The sequence below is a fragment of the Pagrus pagrus genome (genome assembly GCF_965226575.1).
Source record: "Pagrus pagrus genome assembly, chromosome: 19".
NCBI classification, from domain to species: domain Eukaryota; kingdom Metazoa; phylum Chordata; class Actinopteri; order Spariformes; family Sparidae; genus Pagrus; species Pagrus pagrus.
Window position 1 is genome coordinate 8031866 of NC_140203.1, and position 19365 is coordinate 8051230.

At 39.5% G+C, this 19365-nt stretch overlaps 1 protein-coding gene and 1 long non-coding RNA gene across 3 annotated transcripts in view; one reads left to right on the plus strand and one right to left on the minus strand.

Moving 5' to 3' along the window:
* The window catches only part of ccbe1 (collagen and calcium binding EGF domains 1), a 36273-nt gene extending 19204 nt beyond the window's left edge, over positions 1-17069 (plus strand). The window contains exons 3-11 of one of the 2 annotated variants that reach the window (XM_084383458.1): positions 5664-5716; positions 5921-6055; positions 6857-6994; positions 8074-8183; positions 9572-9680; positions 10306-10445; positions 12712-12747; positions 16061-16096; positions 16553-17069. In XM_084383458.1, the coding sequence (XP_084239584.1) occupies positions 5664-5716; positions 5921-6055; positions 6857-6994; positions 8074-8183; positions 9572-9680; positions 10306-10445; positions 12712-12747; positions 16061-16096; positions 16553-16828 (1033 nt within the window). In that variant the 3' untranslated portion in view covers positions 16829-17069. The remainder of the gene's footprint in view (positions 1-5663; positions 5717-5920; positions 6056-6856; positions 6995-8073; positions 8184-9571; positions 9681-10305; positions 10446-12711; positions 12748-16060; positions 16097-16552) is intronic. The other variant, XM_084383459.1, reaches the window with a different exon arrangement.
* A 313-nt stretch (positions 17070-17382) lies between these two features.
* Positions 17383-19365, minus strand: part of LOC311249052 — a 30945-nt gene continuing 28962 nt past the window's right edge. Inside the window, exons 2-3 of the long non-coding RNA XR_014621110.1 lie at positions 17997-18159; positions 17383-17472 (exon numbers count right to left, since the gene is read on the minus strand). This is a non-coding gene — a long non-coding RNA (uncharacterized lncRNA). The remainder of the gene's footprint in view (positions 17473-17996; positions 18160-19365) is intronic.

Consider the following 19365-nt stretch of genomic DNA (forward strand, 5'->3'; position numbering starts at 1 on the left):
TACCAAAGTGGTGATCATTCAAATTAATTTCAATTAGTTAACTATTAACTGATTAGTGTGTCTTTAAATGTAATTTAAATCCACACCACTCAGCATGAGCAGGCTTATTAGCATGAGCATAGAAGTTGTCTCCTCCCCACTGCGACAAACATCTTCTCTTGAGTGGAATCCAGACGTGTTTTTGTATATTACTGGCAGCAATACTAGACAAATAAGCCTCCATCCACTGAGCAGACTCTATGTGTTGTCTCACAGCTGTGTGTGTGTGTGTGTGTGTGTGTGTGTGTGATACCCTTTGGTTTTGTAATTGTTATCCTTGTCAAACAGAAGAGCATGCTGGGATGTGAGGAAGAAGGCCTCTCCTGTGAAGGTGCATGCATGTTCTTTATACATGTGCACTTTTTTATACTGAAGTTGCTTCCACTTAAAAGTCGTGTATGTCTGTCAGAATTAGTGTGTTTCATTACAAGACAAAGCCGGGCCAGGCTGGTCAACCATGTTGGTTCAGGGGAGGTCCACTGTTTGTAAGGTAATTAGAGTGCTTATAGTTCACCCTGGGTAACTGAGGTCAGACTAATCTATGTCTAAATTTCAGGGGCGCCTGTGTAAAATGATATGGATCACTGGCAAAATGAAATAACCTTTAGGTGAAAAAAAGGCACAGGTGGCAAAACAATCAGATTGTCTGTGATGTCCTGCTCATTCTGAACAGGCACAGGACCAAGCTGGTATTGTGTGCTTGTGGAGGCATTAGGCTGCAAACTCTGCTCATTGATATTCTTGTAGAAATCATTTAATGAATGCCTTTGGAATATATTTCCCTCTTGCTCTCTCTCTCTCTCTCTCTCTCTCTCTCTCATGAATATGAATGAAATCCACATGTGTTTTGAATTTGTTTGCAAATCTGTGTGAAGTACACGAGCAACTAACAAGCTCACGCAGGAATGTATTCTTAGCTGTTGTTATTAAAGGTGCTCAGGGCCCTGTGGTTCATCCCTCAGCATGGTTTTGTTTTGTATACTGAATATTTTAACGAGCTTCAGCTCTAATAAGCATGCGACAATTTGAAAATTTCATGTCACGATTATCCTGGCGAAATTATCCCAATAATCACCAAAATGTGCTTAAAACTCTTCAAAACATCACTGGGATCACTTCAACAACATGTTGAGGAAAGATGCAGGCTGATGTGGCCATTCAAAATAAATCAGGAAATCACTAAAGAACTGTACGTTATCAAGCTTTTTCAAGTCCCTCATGTGAAGATATTCACAATTATCCTGATTAATGGCTATTCTGATAATGGAAATTCACCAAGATCAACTTATCCCAAGTGTTTTTGTACCAATCCATGATAAAATCTTATATCCTCTAATCTCTAATTATTGCTCCATGCTTAATTTTTGGATAATAGTTATTCTATGAAATACTAAAACAACAAAAAACATTCATGTGATGCTTTTTAACTATCCCCTAGTGTGTCATTGTGCAGAGTGGTTTAGATCTGAGCTGTTTCTGCTGTTCAAATAGTGTGAGAGGAGCTGAGGTGGACTGTTAAATAGCTTTTTGGGAATCAATGCCAGATATTGATTCAGACAGCTGTTCAAATATAGACAAAGCTCTTTGGAAAGAATTGTATCCTTTTCGATTTAAGTGTCGGTGCAATCTAGCCGAGGCTGGAGCTCACTCACATTCTTTATACACACCGCATTTATTTATTTAAAAAAAAGAAAAGAAAAAAGAGTGGCTTCTTTAAGAGATAACTTGGCCCTGACCATGGGAAAACATTACAATTTTACCCCAAGCAACTTCAACACATTCTGGAAAGGTGTGTTTGGACTGCAAGCACTGCATAATTACCGCCTTTTTGCCACAACATGTCGAACTGACAAAAACCTCTTTAAAGTAGGCAACAGTTTGACTGCAAGGCATTAATTTGGACCATGACATTGCAAACCAGGCAGTAAAAAACAAATGTCAAATAGTTTTTATTTATATTATCGTACACATTCAAATATTTTGAAAGCTCCAACTAGACTAGATGGTTACACAGAGCTTTACATCTGGTATGTGATGAGAATGTTATTTTCATGTATCAGCATCGCTGTCTATCTCTTGAGACCCTCCATATCAAAGACCTGACAAGTTTTCAACCCCCAGACTATACATCACGTAGTTGGTTTGAGGTTATTTTATTGCTTCAGTGCATTGACCTTCAGCTTCGTATCCATCACCCAGAGTCTTTACTAGGCATGTTGTTTTAACTTGTAGACAGGTCATATCATTACCATCTCAGTTCTGGGCGTCTGCCTCTCCCGGTCTGCCTGTTTTCATGCCCATGTGTCAAAATAAAAAAGGTTACCAAAGGGACAACATCAAATTAAATCAATTTGTGTAAATGGAAAATGGCAGATAATACTCTAATCTTGTTTTAAAAGTGCTTTAATCTGCAAAGTAACCAAATATCACTTAGATTTTAGACTTGTTTATTTAATAGTATAATGAGATAGGGTACAACAAAGTAGAATATTATAGGGCTAATAAGTATTTCTCTGAATAATTTAATAAAAAATGAACTTTAAAAACACAGATCCAGTTTCCTTGGGATGTTGTCGCGTCCTTTATGATCTTCTGGAGACGGACATAGATGTTTGTTTTCTCATGATTGTTCAACTAACCGTGATTATTTTGCTAAGCTGGCTATTTGCTATAAGTGCCTTCTGTCCTCATGGGGATGTTATTGTGAAATATAATATTGCGTCGCACAGGAAACCATCCTCAGATCATCTCTCTCAGGGTGAAAAGCCGTAGCCTCTCCCACTCACAAAACACCACAACATATGCTGAAATGTAATTTACTTATACAAATTGAAAGACAGCTGTGGAAATAACTCTCCAGTTTGACATCCTCTCATACATTTTACAGCTAAAATAAAAACATTAGTTTAAGGAGTATTTCCCTGCTCAATATATATCCTACATTGATAAAACAATTTAAGGTGTTCAAGTAATTAGCTTTGGGAAACTACCGTAGAGAATATAAATAACAAAAATACTAAAGAGTTTATTAAAGAGACCAAGAGTCTACAGCTATACTAGAAGCTACATGAGGCTGTAAAGTGGATCTTTGAGCAAAATGCTAACGTGCGCATGCCAACCTGTTTACGATGACAATCCTAACATGCTAATATTCAACATCTATAAGGCATACCATGTTAACCATCTTTGTTTAGCTGGTTAGCATACTCATTAGCACTAAATAAATAGTACAGCTGAAGCTTTAAATGTGTTAACGTTTTACAGCTATAGCGCCTACGCACAAAGCTACACCATAGTTGACGTATGCCTGCACAGAGGCACAGAGGTATGGTGCACAGAGGCGTACAACCAAGGGGTAGTAATTCTAATGTATATCATAAATATATGTTATATATGATCATTGAACACCAATTTTATCAATCAGATTGAGTATCTGAACTTTCAATTGCTGAATCACACAGTGCAAGCCGCCAGTAAATACATACACTCAATAAATTGCCCTAACACAGTATATTTATATGCATCCAGAGAAAATGACTAAACAACAGGTGGCAAGCTGTGACCTCATGGAGAGCCTCCCGAGTGTTCCTCTTCTACATTAAACACACCTGCAGGAGCTGCAGCATTGAGTGTCACCAAAGACTTGAAATGAGATTGTTGCAGGTTAAAAAGGGGCCTCAAGTGCAGTGAGTAAGGCTCTCATGGCCCCTCTTTAGGTAGTAAATATTCAGTTGAGGAGTGAATAAGTACTTGGCTGCTCTGTATATCCTGTACTCATCAAAATGACTGTAAAAGCAGTCAAGTGTAGACGGTAGGCCCATTAGATTGCAGTAGTGCAGAGTCAGTGATTTACTTTGTTTTACCAGGATTATATTTCCATGATGAGGTTATTACAAAGAGCGTGGCCTTGTTATAGATGGGTCATGAGATTCAAAAAAAGAATTGGAAGTAGGAAATGGAAAATCATACTGTAATGAGATGAGAATGTGAAATTAGGCGGTTGTTGTTTTTTTTTTACATATTCCTGTGATTTACCCCCATTTTGTTCCAGGACTCTAATGGGCCGTATAAGAGTGAGATCTCAGAAATCAATCAAAAAATCTGTCAGTTTAACGGTCTTCAGATAACCTTGTCTGCTATTCTTACTCTTCCCACAAATTATTACCATATATGTCACATGTAGGCATAGGACGATATTAAAATATTTCGTGTCACATTAACCTGTCTAACATAAATGTGATTCTGGATATTATCCCGATATCATCCACATATTCTTAAAACTTTATAAATGAAAACTAAAATTGCATAAAAAACAGACTGGAATCACTTCAACCTTACATTTTGTGAGGGAACACATATTTAATTACATCACAGATAGGACACACATCTTTTTTTAGTGTAAAACAAACAGAATCTTAAATCATAAGGTCTTCCTGCTCAACTAAAGGATAAATAAATGGTGGTAACCTCATCTCTCTGTCATTCTTTAGTTTGGACTCCGTAGTATTTACACACATCCGGTTTAACTTGTTTTTGTAGGGGATACATTAGTATTCAGGCTGACAGAGCTGCTAGCATAAACTGTGGACTCTTGTTTCCGATGGGTAACCTGGTTCAGCGCAGATTAATCATACACAGATATGGAAAATAGATGAATAGATTAATTAAATCAATTGTGTTTGAATGATGATGAGCAGAGGAGGGAGAGCTTTCATTATGTGAAATTACCAGACAGGCCCATAGGATTGCTCTGATCATCATAACTAAGTAATAAAACCAGTAAAGCATTACAGAGTCACCTTCTTCCAGTACCACTTTCAAAGTGATTTGTAGCAACACTGTATTGCCCTGACTTCATGGTGTAACTGGATTTTTTTAGCACCTCCTGTTTGAGAATCACACCTGGTAGCACTTTTTCCTTAGAAATGAGAGCAAGCGGGGAACTGTTTTTACCTCATGATGATGTGACTCGCGCTGATTAAAAAAATATTACAACAATATGTTATCAAGGAAACAGTAAGACTAAAACTTAACACAGATGAGGGAAGAAATGATGCAACAGAGAAAATGGTCTTCATCAAACACAGGTGAAAACTAATTGGATTAAGAGTGATTCTCTTTGTAACGACCTCCATGAAAAGAGACATAAAATGAGTGCGGATGTATGAATTTGAATGGAAAATAAAGGATCTGTACAAGCAAGCAGGAAAGAACGAAGAACAGTATTACGTCAATAATGAGGGATTCAGGAGGGAAAATTTTAAGAGAACCAGGAAACACCACACAGTCAGCAGAGACAACCCAATGGGGGATTTTAACCGTAATTCAGAGGAGTGTCATCAGACATGAACGAACATGCAACAGCAGGCCAGACATGGAAATGAGACCTGCAGAAAGCAGTCAGTGTGTGTGTCTGTGTTGTCTGGCCACATAAATCCTCATGAAGATGTTTCTCACATTAACAAGCATAATCGTAAAAGCAGACCGAGTCACTGGATCACAATAAACTCTGCAGATCCTTAGGAGCGTTACGTGTCAAACATTGTGCACATTGTTTGGGGATGTGGGACCTGTTATGTGACTGTTGAAGTATTTTGGATGTGTGTCCATTTTATGTTTTACAGAAAGAAGTGTTGCAAGGGCTTCAAGTTTGTGCTGGGCCAGTGCATTCCTGAAGGTACGGAAAACATGTTTGGATGTCTGTCTTGTGTATTAGTGATTATTTTGGAATTCCCTCCAATCATGTCCCATAAGCTCTTCAGTCCTTCACTACTCTTTCTTTTCTCTGTACCTCACTGAATGTTTAACAACCCGTAACAGGCGTGTTGCCTGACGTTTTGTATTTAAAAACAAATCTGAAATGCCTCATATATTTTTGCAGACTACGATGTGTGTACTGGCGCCCCCTGTGAGCAACAGTGTACTGACCATTTTGGTCGTGTCGTGTGCACCTGCTACCCCGGCTACCGCTACGACCGTGAGCGCCACAGAAACCGAGAGAAGCCTTACTGTTTGGGTGAGACTTTGTACAGTAGCACATCAATATAATTCCTCTTTGAAAACAAGGAGATGCTTTACATTCTCAGATTTGTAAGAGGTGAGAGTGTCAGAAGGCCTCACTGTGACTTGTACCAGTCTGTTAGAAGACACGTGCACTCTTTACCGTAGATTTAACAAAATCCTTTTAGGAAAACAGTCTTTCTTTCAGCAATTTTGCAAAACAGGAAGTCATACATATTTTCACAATCTCTAGCATGGCTTGGTCTGGGGAAAAGTGGGCTTGGCAAAAGGCCTTAAAAAGTCCTGCTCCAGTCAGATGGAATAAACTGCAGTGAAATTGCATTGCCTGATTTATTAAGCTCATTTTGAAATTTTTGTTGAGTCCCCCGCAGTGCAAGGCGCAAGTACACTGCAATGAGTGATAAAGTGTAATAAAGATGACTGTAGATCATTTAAGGTTTAATCTGGCTTTTATTCCATGCTCATAGTTCTTTGTTATTGTTAGTTTGAGTTTCTACATTATGGTGCTTTAATGTTTTCTCTAATCCAGATTGAATTTCAATGTATATGTGGCATAAAGGTTCAAATAATTGATTAATAATGTATCATATATGTATATTTATTCATCCTGAAATCTGTCATCAGTGCAAAGACGGTGGTAACAGTAGGGTTGTGTAAGATACCCTCAGGTTCTGCAGGTTAATTTGCAGATTTAAGTATTAATGTGCATGTTAATGGGTTCAAAGTTATAATATATTATAATCTACATTGTCTTTCTTTAATTTGCTTCCTGTCTGCCTGTCACTGCAACATACAGACATCGACGAATGTGCAGACAAAAACATGACTGCATGCTCTCAGATCTGCATCAACTCTGTGGGGAGCTACAGGTGTGAGTGTGAGAAAGGCTATTTCCTGGAAGAAGATGGGAAAACATGCACCAAGGGGGAGAGAGGTGAGAGTAGTATTTTTACTCAGACACTTTCTCTTTATTCAAGGGCACATCTGACTGTGATGTGGGGTACTGCAAACACAGACACCTGGTAATCATTACACATCCCAGCTCCTTGTGCATGTCAGAACAGCTCTGTCTCTCAAACATACTGCTGCCCCCGTGACTCCGTTTTTTTTTTTTTTCTGACTTGCTGAATGCATTTTGAGGAAAACGTTACAAAAGGTTCAGGCGATAATAAACTCTCTCTTCCCCCCCAGATTCAGTTGCCAATGAAGCGGTCAGGGGCTGTAGATTTGCTATTTCCTCCCATGAGTTTATCTTCCATTACCTACTATAACATTTCAGGAGAAGCTGGAGAGTGAGAAACTATGGCGCACATAGTCATGGTCCTGCTTTATGTCCTGCTGCTTTGTAACATAGTGGAGAAAGTTGTGTCCTAACACATTAACTCATTCATAAAATGTATGCATTGATAGAGTAGGGCCCGTTCTACTGCAGAGACAAAACAAGGAGACCTGAAGAGCTCTGTGCTTTTCATGTTGTTCTTTCTCTTTACAGGATTGTGCAACTGTATTGCTTAAACTTAATTGTTTAATTGTGGTTTCTGAAAGAGTGGTTAGTTCTTGGCACACCATCTTTTCGTCAAATTTTCAGATATAAAAATATGTAATGATAATGCATTGTTTTACCTCCAGCAGAGCCAGTAGGGAGCCATTGTTTCTACACTAGTCTTCCCCGAGGTTCTGACACATTAACTAGACCTCCTTCAGTCTAAGCAAGGATTAAGTGAACCCCAAGACTCAGGTCTCACAAATGAGTGTTACTGAGATATCCTGCACTGTGTAAGTCCCTTTAACAGACAGTTAGCTCATACAGTTTGCAACAACCCATTGAACTTTCACCAGACTTTCACTGTGTGACTGTATTTTTGGTTGTTGGCTTAGGATGCATTAGCAACTTACAAATCACTGTTACGTTTCTCTTAAGGGGATTGCTTTAAGGCATTTTTATGATTACTGTATGTATTTTTTATTTTTTTTTGTTCTGATACATTCTGTGACAGAAACATTTTCTCCCAGCAGTGCATCTCTTTGAGAAGTCTGACAATGTGATGAATGCTGGAACTTGCTCAGCCACGTGTGACGATTTCCTCCAGATCAAGACATCTGTCCTGCAGCTTAAACAGAAGGTAATGGGTCAGAAAATAATAACACAAATGCACATTTCTGTTGGTACAAAATTCAGTGTATGAATACAATTTACCTGGAAGGCTACACTATTTTCTCATCTTAAATCATAATCCCACATCCTGTATTCGGGCAGCGTTTTCTATTATTCAATGGTTGACCACAGAAATGCCTCAGTGAACATTAAACACACCTTCTCGATGGAGCTGAATGTAAATATCTGCAGAACTGCTCTGTTTCTTTATCACCACATAAAGATCTCGCTTTATCTCCAAGGAGTCCACACCTGACAGTATTTCAGAAACAACAGTTGGCAGATTTTTACGGCACCGTTGAGATTTATTGTGGCAATTTATTCCCTAATAAAAAATGTCTGAAAAAACTTCCTTTACTGTAGTGGTAGATTTCTTCTGTAAGTGGGGAATTGCTGGGTAATTTGTGAGAAACTCAACAGTGGGGTTATATTTCCCTCTGTGTAATCACAGGCGTCTGAATTTATCTGAGCACAAGTCTGTCAGCAGTGGCACTCAACACCCTCGACATTATTATATATTGCTTCCAGCTGTGTGGTCTCTGTGCTCCTACTCAATATGACTCCTTTTTTTAAAATATAATATATTACGAAAACATAGTTAAAATACTTAATGTGGTCACTGTGTATTATTACAGTATATAAGGAAGCATATTCTCCCTTTTATTCATATCACGGGGAGGTTAAAGTTTGATCTTAGGATCACAGTGTGGTTCAAACACCTGCGCCCAAGGTCACAGGCTACAGTCTTGCATAATGCTCACTGATCAGCAGGTGAACTATGACCTTGCTCAGTGTGTGTGTGTATGTGTGTGTGGACATATGCTTCTATGTCCATGCGCATGAATTCTGATCTGTAGGCCCTTGCAGCAAAGCAAGGTCTTTGACGTGTTTCCCTCTGGGATTGTCAGATCCACATGATGTTATACAGAGATCAAAGATACATTTTCTCAAGGATGCCACTTAGCATCCAGAGCAGGAACTCTCCTGGTCTCGCTGAATAATGCAGAGGGGTTACTTGGCCCTCCATCTGTCTGGGGTACAGCTTGTAGCGTGGTGCAGATGGAGGATCAGCTTTCATCTTAGGCAGGGTATATCCTTTTATCATAATTTTAAATTAAGTAGTGTGTAATGTCCCTGTCCTGATAGACAGTGCAAGAATTTATGAATCATTGTATGTACAGCCATTTTAGGAATGAAAACATTGCACAGTTACACATTTGGATGTTTGACAAAAAGACTTTGATCCTGTGAGAGAATGTGTATTTTTGCTGGCCATGTTTGTCATTTGGTATATCATTCATCCTATGTTTGTAGTTGCCTCTCATTGACCTGTTAATTTCTGCATCCTAATTCAAGATGGCCCTGCTGTCAAACAGTGCTGATGTCCCTCAGCAGATGACCAGCGAGAAAACCCTGACGTCGCCCATATTTTTACCAGGGCCTCCAGGTCTCCCTGGACCACCAGGTAAAACACATGAAGCCAAAAATAACAAAAAGAGAGTCAGACGCATAAGGAACTTGCCTGCGTCCAGCAGGGATGGTATGAAGCATTAAAGACAAAGCACAGCTGAGGCTGATGATTTGTCATTAGTTTTGCACGTGTTTGGTCATAAACCAGAGTATTGCACATGATAAAGCTTCGACATAGTAATGGCAAAACGTCTAAAGGTCATACAAGTTATCACCCTCCATCACAAGATAGACACAAATAGCTGTAACAGATTTCATGGTAATTTATCAATTAGTTGTCAAGACATTGCACTCAGCACAACAAATGTGGTGCTAGAGGAAAATAAATGAGATCATGATAGTGATTAAGACTACATAATCTGTGCCAGGTTATCTTTTAAAACGTTTTACAAAATAAGTGAAAACTATGACCTGCTGGTGGCAGGAATAGTCAGGGGATTCAAATTCAATCACAGTTAAAACATTTCCCTGGACCAAAGTGGCAGACAAACCAGACCAACATTACATTTGCAACTACAAAGAATTATAATTTGTTCTGCAAAAAACATACTATGTTTTGTCTCTGACCTTTTCATGATCAGTTGTCTTTAGTTCACTAATATCAGCCTGGATTCTTTTAGGAGATCCAGGATCAGCGGGCCCTCCAGGACTTACTGGACTGATGGGGCCTGCCGGGCCTCCCGGTCCCAGGGGTTTGATGGGACCTATTGGACCCACACCTGACCTGTCCCACATCAAACGAGGCGCTCGAGGACCTGTGGTCAGTTTGTATATACCTTTTTTTTCCCAATTTTGTTTTAGTCAAATCTGGCCACACAGTTTTTACTGCATTTTATAGACAATTTAATTGATATTTTCCTCATATATGAACACGATAGGCTTCTGAATCAGCAAGTAAGAATGTGTGTGTTCTGACTGTGACCTCCCCTGCTCTGAGTAATGCTTGGATACAGTACATAAGTCTCTTGCGTCCATCTTTGCCTTTGTTTTCTGTTGGTTCAGTGCCACACTTCTGCTTTGTGTTACACCACAGAATGACTTAATTAATCCGGATGACGGCACTGAATGTAGTAAGACTCTTTTTACTGAAGTCTATGTTGCAGGGTGTGTAGGATTCCAGTGTTAACTTGACAACATTTTTCAAAAATTATAGTTGTCAAGTCAATTTTATCTACAAAGCCCAAAATCACTAATTTAAGTAAGGGAAAATCCCCCAAAACCCTTTTAGAGGGGGAAAAAATGGATAAAACCTCAGGAAGAGGGGATTAATCCTTCTGCCAGGACAGACAGACATGCAACAGATGTCACGTGTACAGAACACATCAACAGAATATATAGGTTACGATGACAAAAATGTCAGACATGCCCCAGGAGAGCTGTGATTGATTTATTCAGAGAGCAACCAAGGGTCTCTTGAACATTTTCAGAAAGACGCAAACACCATCCCATCACACATCCTCTTAAAGAAACCCACACTTTCGCAGGGTGAAAAAGGATGACACATGGTCGCGGCAATAACAACAGAGAAGTCTGAATCCATTTACAGCTTATGTTGTTTTCTTTGGCTCGCTGTGTCTTTGTGCAGCGCTCAGTCTTGCCTGCGAGTGTGAACTCTCCGTGTTAAAGTGTGGGCTCTGAACCAAGAATGTGCAGGATGTGGCCAGAGACATATTTCTAGTTTTTAAAGCTTCAGTATTTATGCAATCTCATTATTGATAAATCAGACCGCCAACACTCGCAATCAGTCATAACACGAGCTGCATGATGCCAAACCCAGAAGTCTGGGACCTTGTTTTTATAGTAAAAAGTTATCTACTGCTTTGTGTGTGACAGTTGGATGTATATTCTTATTCACAGCTCTTTATATTTACGACTTGTTAATCCGTTTAATCAGTGCACATGTCGGTGAGGGAGTTGTCCCTCTCTCTCCACACATAAACCTGATTAGATTCTGAGCACAGTCGTGAGGTTTGGCCACCAGGTCACATGTGTTCGACTGCATGTCAGGGTTTCAGAGATGATGAATGTGGTATAGCGTGTGACTTGCAGGCTTGGTACTGATCTGAATATTGGCCCGACGTTCTATACAATGTCTTCACACCTCTTTAATGGTGATTATCCCAGGAGAGAGATCAAAGCGCTCTCTACCATCGAGCTGATGTCACTCAGAAATGGCGTGGAGGCAGACACGAGGTTAATCTCGGATAATCGTTGTTGTTGGAGCACGGTGCAGATTTCAGTTTTGAATTTGAAAAGATTCTGAATAAATTAGTTTTCTGTGCAAAGAGTCAATTGAGCATTAAAGCCATAACATACAGGACTTTATTTAAGAAAAAAACAATGCAAAAATAATCCCTCTGATTAATAATTTATGACCCACTAGAAGTTTGAGGTGGTGTCTGTGTCTGCAGAGATCCTGCCCTGTGCCGGTTTTCTTATTTTCTTAGTATTTTGCTGTGATCAGGATGTTTCTTAGCCCCCAGTCAATAACAGCATGAGGTCTGGACTTTATAAAACATTACGACCGGCTCACATCGCTGTCTTGTCTCGGTGAGCTGCAGGTGTTGTGTGAACTACACACAAATACACACACTCAGAACAGAGAGGTTAACAGCAGACAGGAAGAAGCCTGTACTGCTGAAATCGCACAAAATCCAGCAGCGCTGCACCTCCCTGCAGGCACCATGAAACAATCAGAAAATAACATTTTATTTCTCTGATTCACTGCTTTGTTCACGCTAACACCGCTCCCTCTCATCACTGAATGTGTAGCTCACTTGACCACACCTGCTTTTTCAGTCTAGTAGTGCCGGGGAGGAGAAGGGTCCAACTTTGGATGATTTGTGTCCAAACAGCAAGTGACAATTGCAGCATATTGTGCCTTTATCACATTTGGATGCAGGCTGGGACACATATAGATCACATGTATGACTTGTATGTTCTTTGGCATGTGAAAGGAATCTTGCATAAATATGTAAACATGATTGAAACAGATATGAAATTCAGACGTTTTTCTCATTTAACAGGGGCCCCCAGGAGCACCAGGAAAAGACGGCTTAAAGGTGAGGGCGGATGTGGTTTTGTCACCTAATCCGGTTTTGTGCATAACTTTATGACAACAGGCAACTGTTCTAGAAAAAAGTCTCTTTGTCCAGAGTGTAGAACAGTGGTCCATCCAGCGTACTGCACCTCAGGCTAAGGAGTCACTCTTGTTGGCAGCTGAATTTGACTCTTGGCTCACTCATCAGGGCCTCTTTCAAAGGAAAGATAACAGAGTTGTCGAAAAGTACCAACGAGAAACATTTAACTCATCCGCCAACACCATGTCTGTCAAAAGATATTTCCCAATAGCTAAACTGTTTCTCAACCTCACCAGATTCATACAGGGTGAATACCACAAGGCAGGTGCCAGGGTTCTTGCAAATCCTCTGCCCGGCAGATGATACGATCAATGCAAGCTGCTACAGGTTGAGAAAGGAAAATCGATGGGCTAAACAGTAATATCAAAGATCTTTTGGGTATTATTAGATAGATCAAATGAGCATGATTCTCGATAAAGATTCTCAATAAAACCACAGTCAGAGTATTGTATTCTGGTGTCTGTGTAGGCATGTTTAGGTTCAGATAATAAAACCTGGTACCAGAGCATCTTGAGCCAAACTTGGTCAATTTTGTGGTTACATAATGAGACATGAGATTACACAATCTATCAGATGATCTCTATTCTTTTATGTGATATAACCTCACCTCATTTCACTCACCTGCAAAGACGTGTCTCCTGTAAACTGAGTCAGAAAGGAGCCGAGGCCAACAGCTAGTCAGTTCAAGTGGCAGCGCAGTAACTTCTGTCTGACCACCAGCGTAAACATACCTCCAGGCTATTGCAGTTGTCTGAAGTATGACATGGATTTTTTGAACTGTGCTTTTGGATTGTTTGCGAGAGGGCAGTAACCGTCTTTCAAAAGGATAACTCGAGTGTTTTATCTTTGCTGTGCCTCCATGGGAAAGCCTAAGGCAAAGTGTTAAAAAAGAGGCTCCAGCAGATGGTTAAGCCTCAGATTAAGGAGGCACAATGCAGATTTCACCCTGGTTACAGTGAGATTTGTGTTTGCATTTTTCACATTTTTTTGTATTAAACCAGATTTTCTCTTGCATTCTGTCCCATATTGTAATATTCCTGAAATGACGATCGAAGAGCAGCTGAGGTCACAAAACATGGCATCTTTACTGTTTGCAGATGATGTTGTTTCAGAGCAGTTGTGAATGAGTTCACTCTCATTCAGATGGGGAGTAGACGCGTAGACAGAAGTTTAGCTGTTAAATGAAGATAAAGTACGAATATCACTAAACTTCTGTGTAAACCCAGTATCTGCTCAGTTGCAGTTCAAGATCAGGCTACACTTATACATGTTTTATTAGTATTAGTATTTGTAGAGTTAGATTTCAGTGCTGGCTGTGTAGGATTGTTTCTCATGTGATCCAAACATTTCCAATAACTCTGAAGTGTTGAAAAGTGTTGAAATTCATTGAGAAAGAGATGGCTGTCATCACTTCCAAAATTCACAAAATATTTGTATCTAACCAAATGTTCTGCTTTAAATCCATATTTTTTGTCATTTAGCCGTGCAAAAAACATGTATTTTTCTTTGTGGGCAAAAAACTGTTATCTTTCTCGTTGCCATACACTTGTATTGACAGGGTGGTCTGGCAGCAGTCTGACAGCACCATAGATTACATTTATACAACCACAATAACAAAATGACCATGTTATGTATCTGCATTCACTTCACGCTCGGAGCTCCATCAAGATGTCATCACTTTCAAAGCAACGACGGCCGTAAGACGTCAAAGAAATGAGCAGTTTGGGAGCATTTTGAGATTGCTTGCGATGAATCACTGTAATCATTTTCTCTTTTTTTTAGGTTGTTGACATCATAAAATATGGCGACAGACATTTGAAGCTTCATTCCAACAGAAGTTTTGAATGTATAAAAAGTGACACTTGATAGAGCATGACACGTTGATGGTGTGTTATTTTGTTCTTTGTCCTGTTCTTTGGTCGATAATGATTCAAAATGATTCAAGAATGAGCAGTCATCTACGTCATTCTGACTCAGAGAAGTGAGGCGTAAAGACTGAAGAGATGCTGCTCTTGTATTGGCTCTTGGATCTCGTTATACCCATAACACCGTTTGCTTAGCTTGTGGATCACGTATGGAACAACTTAGGTGCATCTGCTTTATTATTATTGACATAGTACGTTGGCATTCTTTCAGTACAGCTGGGATGTTTGTGTGGATAGATTGGAGGGTGATGGTAATCTGTCTCTGAGAGTAACAAATCCAAACCATCTGCCAAAACACTCACAGCCCCGGTGTGACCCTGAGCCTGGCTAACAACCACAGTAGTCAGGTCGATGCATGTGTGTGTGAGTGTGTGTGTGAGTGTGTGTGTACTGTAGGTCAACAGGCTGACATGATATTTCACAGTTATCCTACATGTACAGTATGTTAACTATTATATGAACAGCACAACGTTTTTGTAACTTTCACGTACACAGGGCAGTTTCAGGAACAGTTTGGCAAATACACCTTTACTTACACGCGTTAAGAGAAAAGCCAAATGTTAGTGGGTGTAAGTGGAGTGTCCTGTCAAGTGTAAAACGGTGTTTTGCTGTCTTGGTGAAAATTAGTTTGATACAACTTTAGCAGGGATTCAGTTTGCATAGCTTAGCATAAACACAGGATGCAACGGTAAAAAACATGCCCACCTGCATCACTAAAGCTCACTAATTACATGTTTTATCTTGTTTGTTTCATTTTAAATAGAAGTGTAAAGTTTTACGGGGCGTTACATCTTAGAACTATTTCTCTCTGTTCACAGTGAGTGGTTAACAAGTAGTGACTGCAATGTGTTAATTAGTGAGCCTGATAGGTGCAGGTGGGTGTATTTTTCAACGAGAACCGGGCCAGCTGTTTCCCCCTTCTTCCAGTCTTTTTGCTAAATTAAAATTATCACCTTCCAGCTGTAGCACCGTACGTGATGCACAGAAATGAAAGTGGTATCAATTTTCTCATCTAACTCTGGGTAGGAAAGGGACTAAGTTTTTCCAGTTGTCAAAATGTATTTCCCAAAAATGTCAAACTATGCTTTTAACCAAATAAGACAAGAATACAAAATCTAATCAGATTTGAACCTTCCACACTACATGTTTTTTTTTATTATTATTTGCTCACCATTTGTGGTCACTCTCCTCCTCATCTCACTTTTCTCTCCCTTCCTCTGGCTCTTTAAAACTTGATCATTATGAATTCTTCTCGTGCTTCTTCCCCCACTGTAACTCATCTAAGCTAAATATTTGTTTTGTTTCCCCAGGGGGATAGAGGAGCTCCTGGGCTCGTCGGACCACCAGTAAGATTCTGGCCATCTATATTGATGCCACACGATTGTAACTTGTTACCATTAGACAGGACAATACAGTTAAACTAAAGCATGACGGAAAAACAGACCACTGTGGACTCTGGACATTAAAGGACACAGTTAATGACACTGTCAAGCTCAAAGTAAATAGTATCCAGCACAGAATAAGCGTTGTCCTCTTAGATAAACACTGATGAAGCTAACGTTAACAAACCATTCGCAAAAGCTCAGTAGCCAGTCCAAGACAGTCCATTGATCAGCTGACTTTCTGTTGGGATAATCTCCTCTGTGGCTCCTGAGTAAATATAGAGAAATTAATCCTTTTTAAAAAATGCACTGTTTCTTTAAAAAGGAGAATAACTTTAATTGTAAGTCCACAAATAATATGTAAGATATAAACTAAATATTTGTGAAATAATTTGTTTTTGTTGTGCTCGACCCCCTCAGGGCCCTCCAGGCTCCTTCGACTTCCTGCTCCTTCTGATGGCAGACATCCGCAACGACATCGCCGACCTGCAGAGCAAGGTGTACGGTCGGCCGATGCACTCTCCGGGAGAGGACTTTCCTTCGGTCCCCGACAGCTGGAGGGACAACCAGGACGATGTGGACACGGGCTCGGGTGAGGAGTACAAGGAAGCTCCACCTCGAACAGGCGGAGGGTCAAAGAGGAACAGGAAGAGGAAACCAGCGCGGGAGAGAACAGACTTTGACTGGAATATTTAAAGAGTTTAAAAAGTTAATGTGAGGTGTAAATATTGAAGTGGTTTGCTTTTTTTATTTAACTGTGTTTAAACAGAATGTACTGTATGCCTTTTCTTCACAGATGTTTATTTTTGTATGATATACGAGAGTTTGTGTGAATATTTTTTAACAAAATGAGCAGACTGTGCAAATGCATGTTTTTTTTATATATTTTCAGAAGCATATGGTTCCTTCACAGCACATTAAACACGTCTCTCATGAAGGCAGTTTTCAGCTCATTACTTTAAGAGAGTATATTATTCTTTCTCACACACCATCATTACATATTCTTAAACATTAAATGTCAAAGAAAACCACTTTATTTTATTAGCCTGGTATGATTATTTTCAGGATACAGAGAGAAGAGACTAAATGAAAATTGCCAGTATTGTCCGCTACAAAGCTGGGAAAAGTCAACAGTGGCCTCATTCAACAGTCACGTCCTGTCAGTTCAAAGCTTTAATAGGACAAAGTCAAGATGTTTAACAGTAATTGCAAAATCTGTCACAGAGAAAGAAATGTAATTTGAAGCTCAGGGGAACAGGTCATTTCCTCCACTCCATGTCATGTACTTGGCTGTTAGATGGATGCAAGGATGATAGTTGACTGATCCACCAGAGGGAGACCTTCTCAAAGAAAAGAGAAATGCTTTCAAAATACGGCAACATCAGTAGGTGATGATGTCTCGACTTAAATCTAAACTCCTGAAGTCATAGCTGGAAGAGACTGAACATGCCTGACCTCTGAGGTGAGAGTGAAGTCGTAAAAGTTTGTTATATGACACTTTTTTGGTCACCCCTGTCTTTAGCACACATAAATTGCATTTATCTGATATTGTACTTATTTGGATAAAGAGAAGTTGCTGATATAATCTCAGGATCTTAACCAAAACAAGAGGGTGACATTTTTATTCTCATGAAAAACAAGACCTTTTTTTTTTTTATCCGATTGCTGATTAAATATATTTATTTATAAATGTGCTACTTTGGCTCTAATGCAAGTAACTATTCACTTTAACGTTATCAAATAAGTCGTTGAATAAAAAGTACAAGTACTTATAGTATGGTTACATTCCATCACTGAATATAATATTAATAATTATGTTTTCATTATAATCACCTCAAACTAAGAGATGTTGTGTTTTCGTTACCTTAGAATGATCCTCGTATATCTCCAGAAGCAGCTGGTCGTCTTCCACCGAGTTCACCATGTTGCACCGCCAAGTTTCTGCAGGAGCCCAGAACAAATGAACCAGACACTGGCTCGGGTAGGTTCTCCCACACGCGTGGATGGGGAGGCGTGTCAAGATGCTCCTAAATCATACACACATGACCTTTAATGATTAAACCAGGCTGCAACTGATCAGTATTTTCATTATCAATGAATCTATGTTGTTTTTTATAGATTGTTTATCCTGAGACATAAGAGAAAATTAGCTCCACCCTTACCAGCTAAAATATTAACATGTTGCTTACATGTTTCTGTATGAATAATTATATTGTAATAAAGTAACCCTCTCAAAGGAGCATTTCTGCATAATTAGTGCCTTACTTTTGCTACTTTAATTATATTTTTCTGTGAAGTCGTATATACTGTTGAATGCAGGACTTTAACTGGTAGTACTGGAGTATTTAACAGTGTGGTATTCCTACTTGAGTAAAGGATTAGTTAATTCAGTAGCCGTATATATCCACTAGGTGTCAGTCATATACAGTCAGTACTGTGTGTTACCACCCTTTGAATGGTGCACAGCTCAGTGTTCACTGAACCCATTAAACTTGCAGTGTAGTTCACACAGGAGCACATGACGATAATCAGAACACAATCATGAATAAATCTTTGTGGAGAAGCTCACTCGGTGTGGCTAATCTGTGTTTTCTTGTTTATTTTCAGACTCAGTAACTGAAATTAGTCGTTCTTACACAACAAAATTTTACATCTTTCCTCTCAAAGATGTTTGACAACATGGTTGGCAGCCACCGCTGATGACGTTAAATGAAAAAGACACACTTGGCGTGTCTCTGGCCTGAGTGATTATTGTGACATTGTGTTCCTGGAAGCAACACAATCATCGCCATCAACTTATTTACACATTTTTGGAACATCACACAACAATTGCATCATCGCGAGCATCGATATTATCTTCATTTCATCAGCAAACAAAAAACAGATTTGTTGTTTCCAGATGCCACCTTCATTAAACACTACGTCACTGTTTACACTGGTTCCACAATGAGCCCGTTTCCAGAGAACAGTACATGCCATGATTTGCATTTGATTAAAGAGCGGCCGAAATGAAAGTCCTGTGCACATCCTTTTGACAAGCTCGGGTCATCTCATCCTGGAAAAGACAGGGAGGAAAAAAACTTGGCAATACATTTCTCCAAAAATCCCTTCTGGAAGTAATTAATCACCATCATTCAACGGGCAAGCCTTAAAAGATTTCAAATATTTGCTCAAGTGCCCCCTTGTTCCTAATTATATCTCCCTGCTTGTCCCCCCTCATTATTTAGAACCAC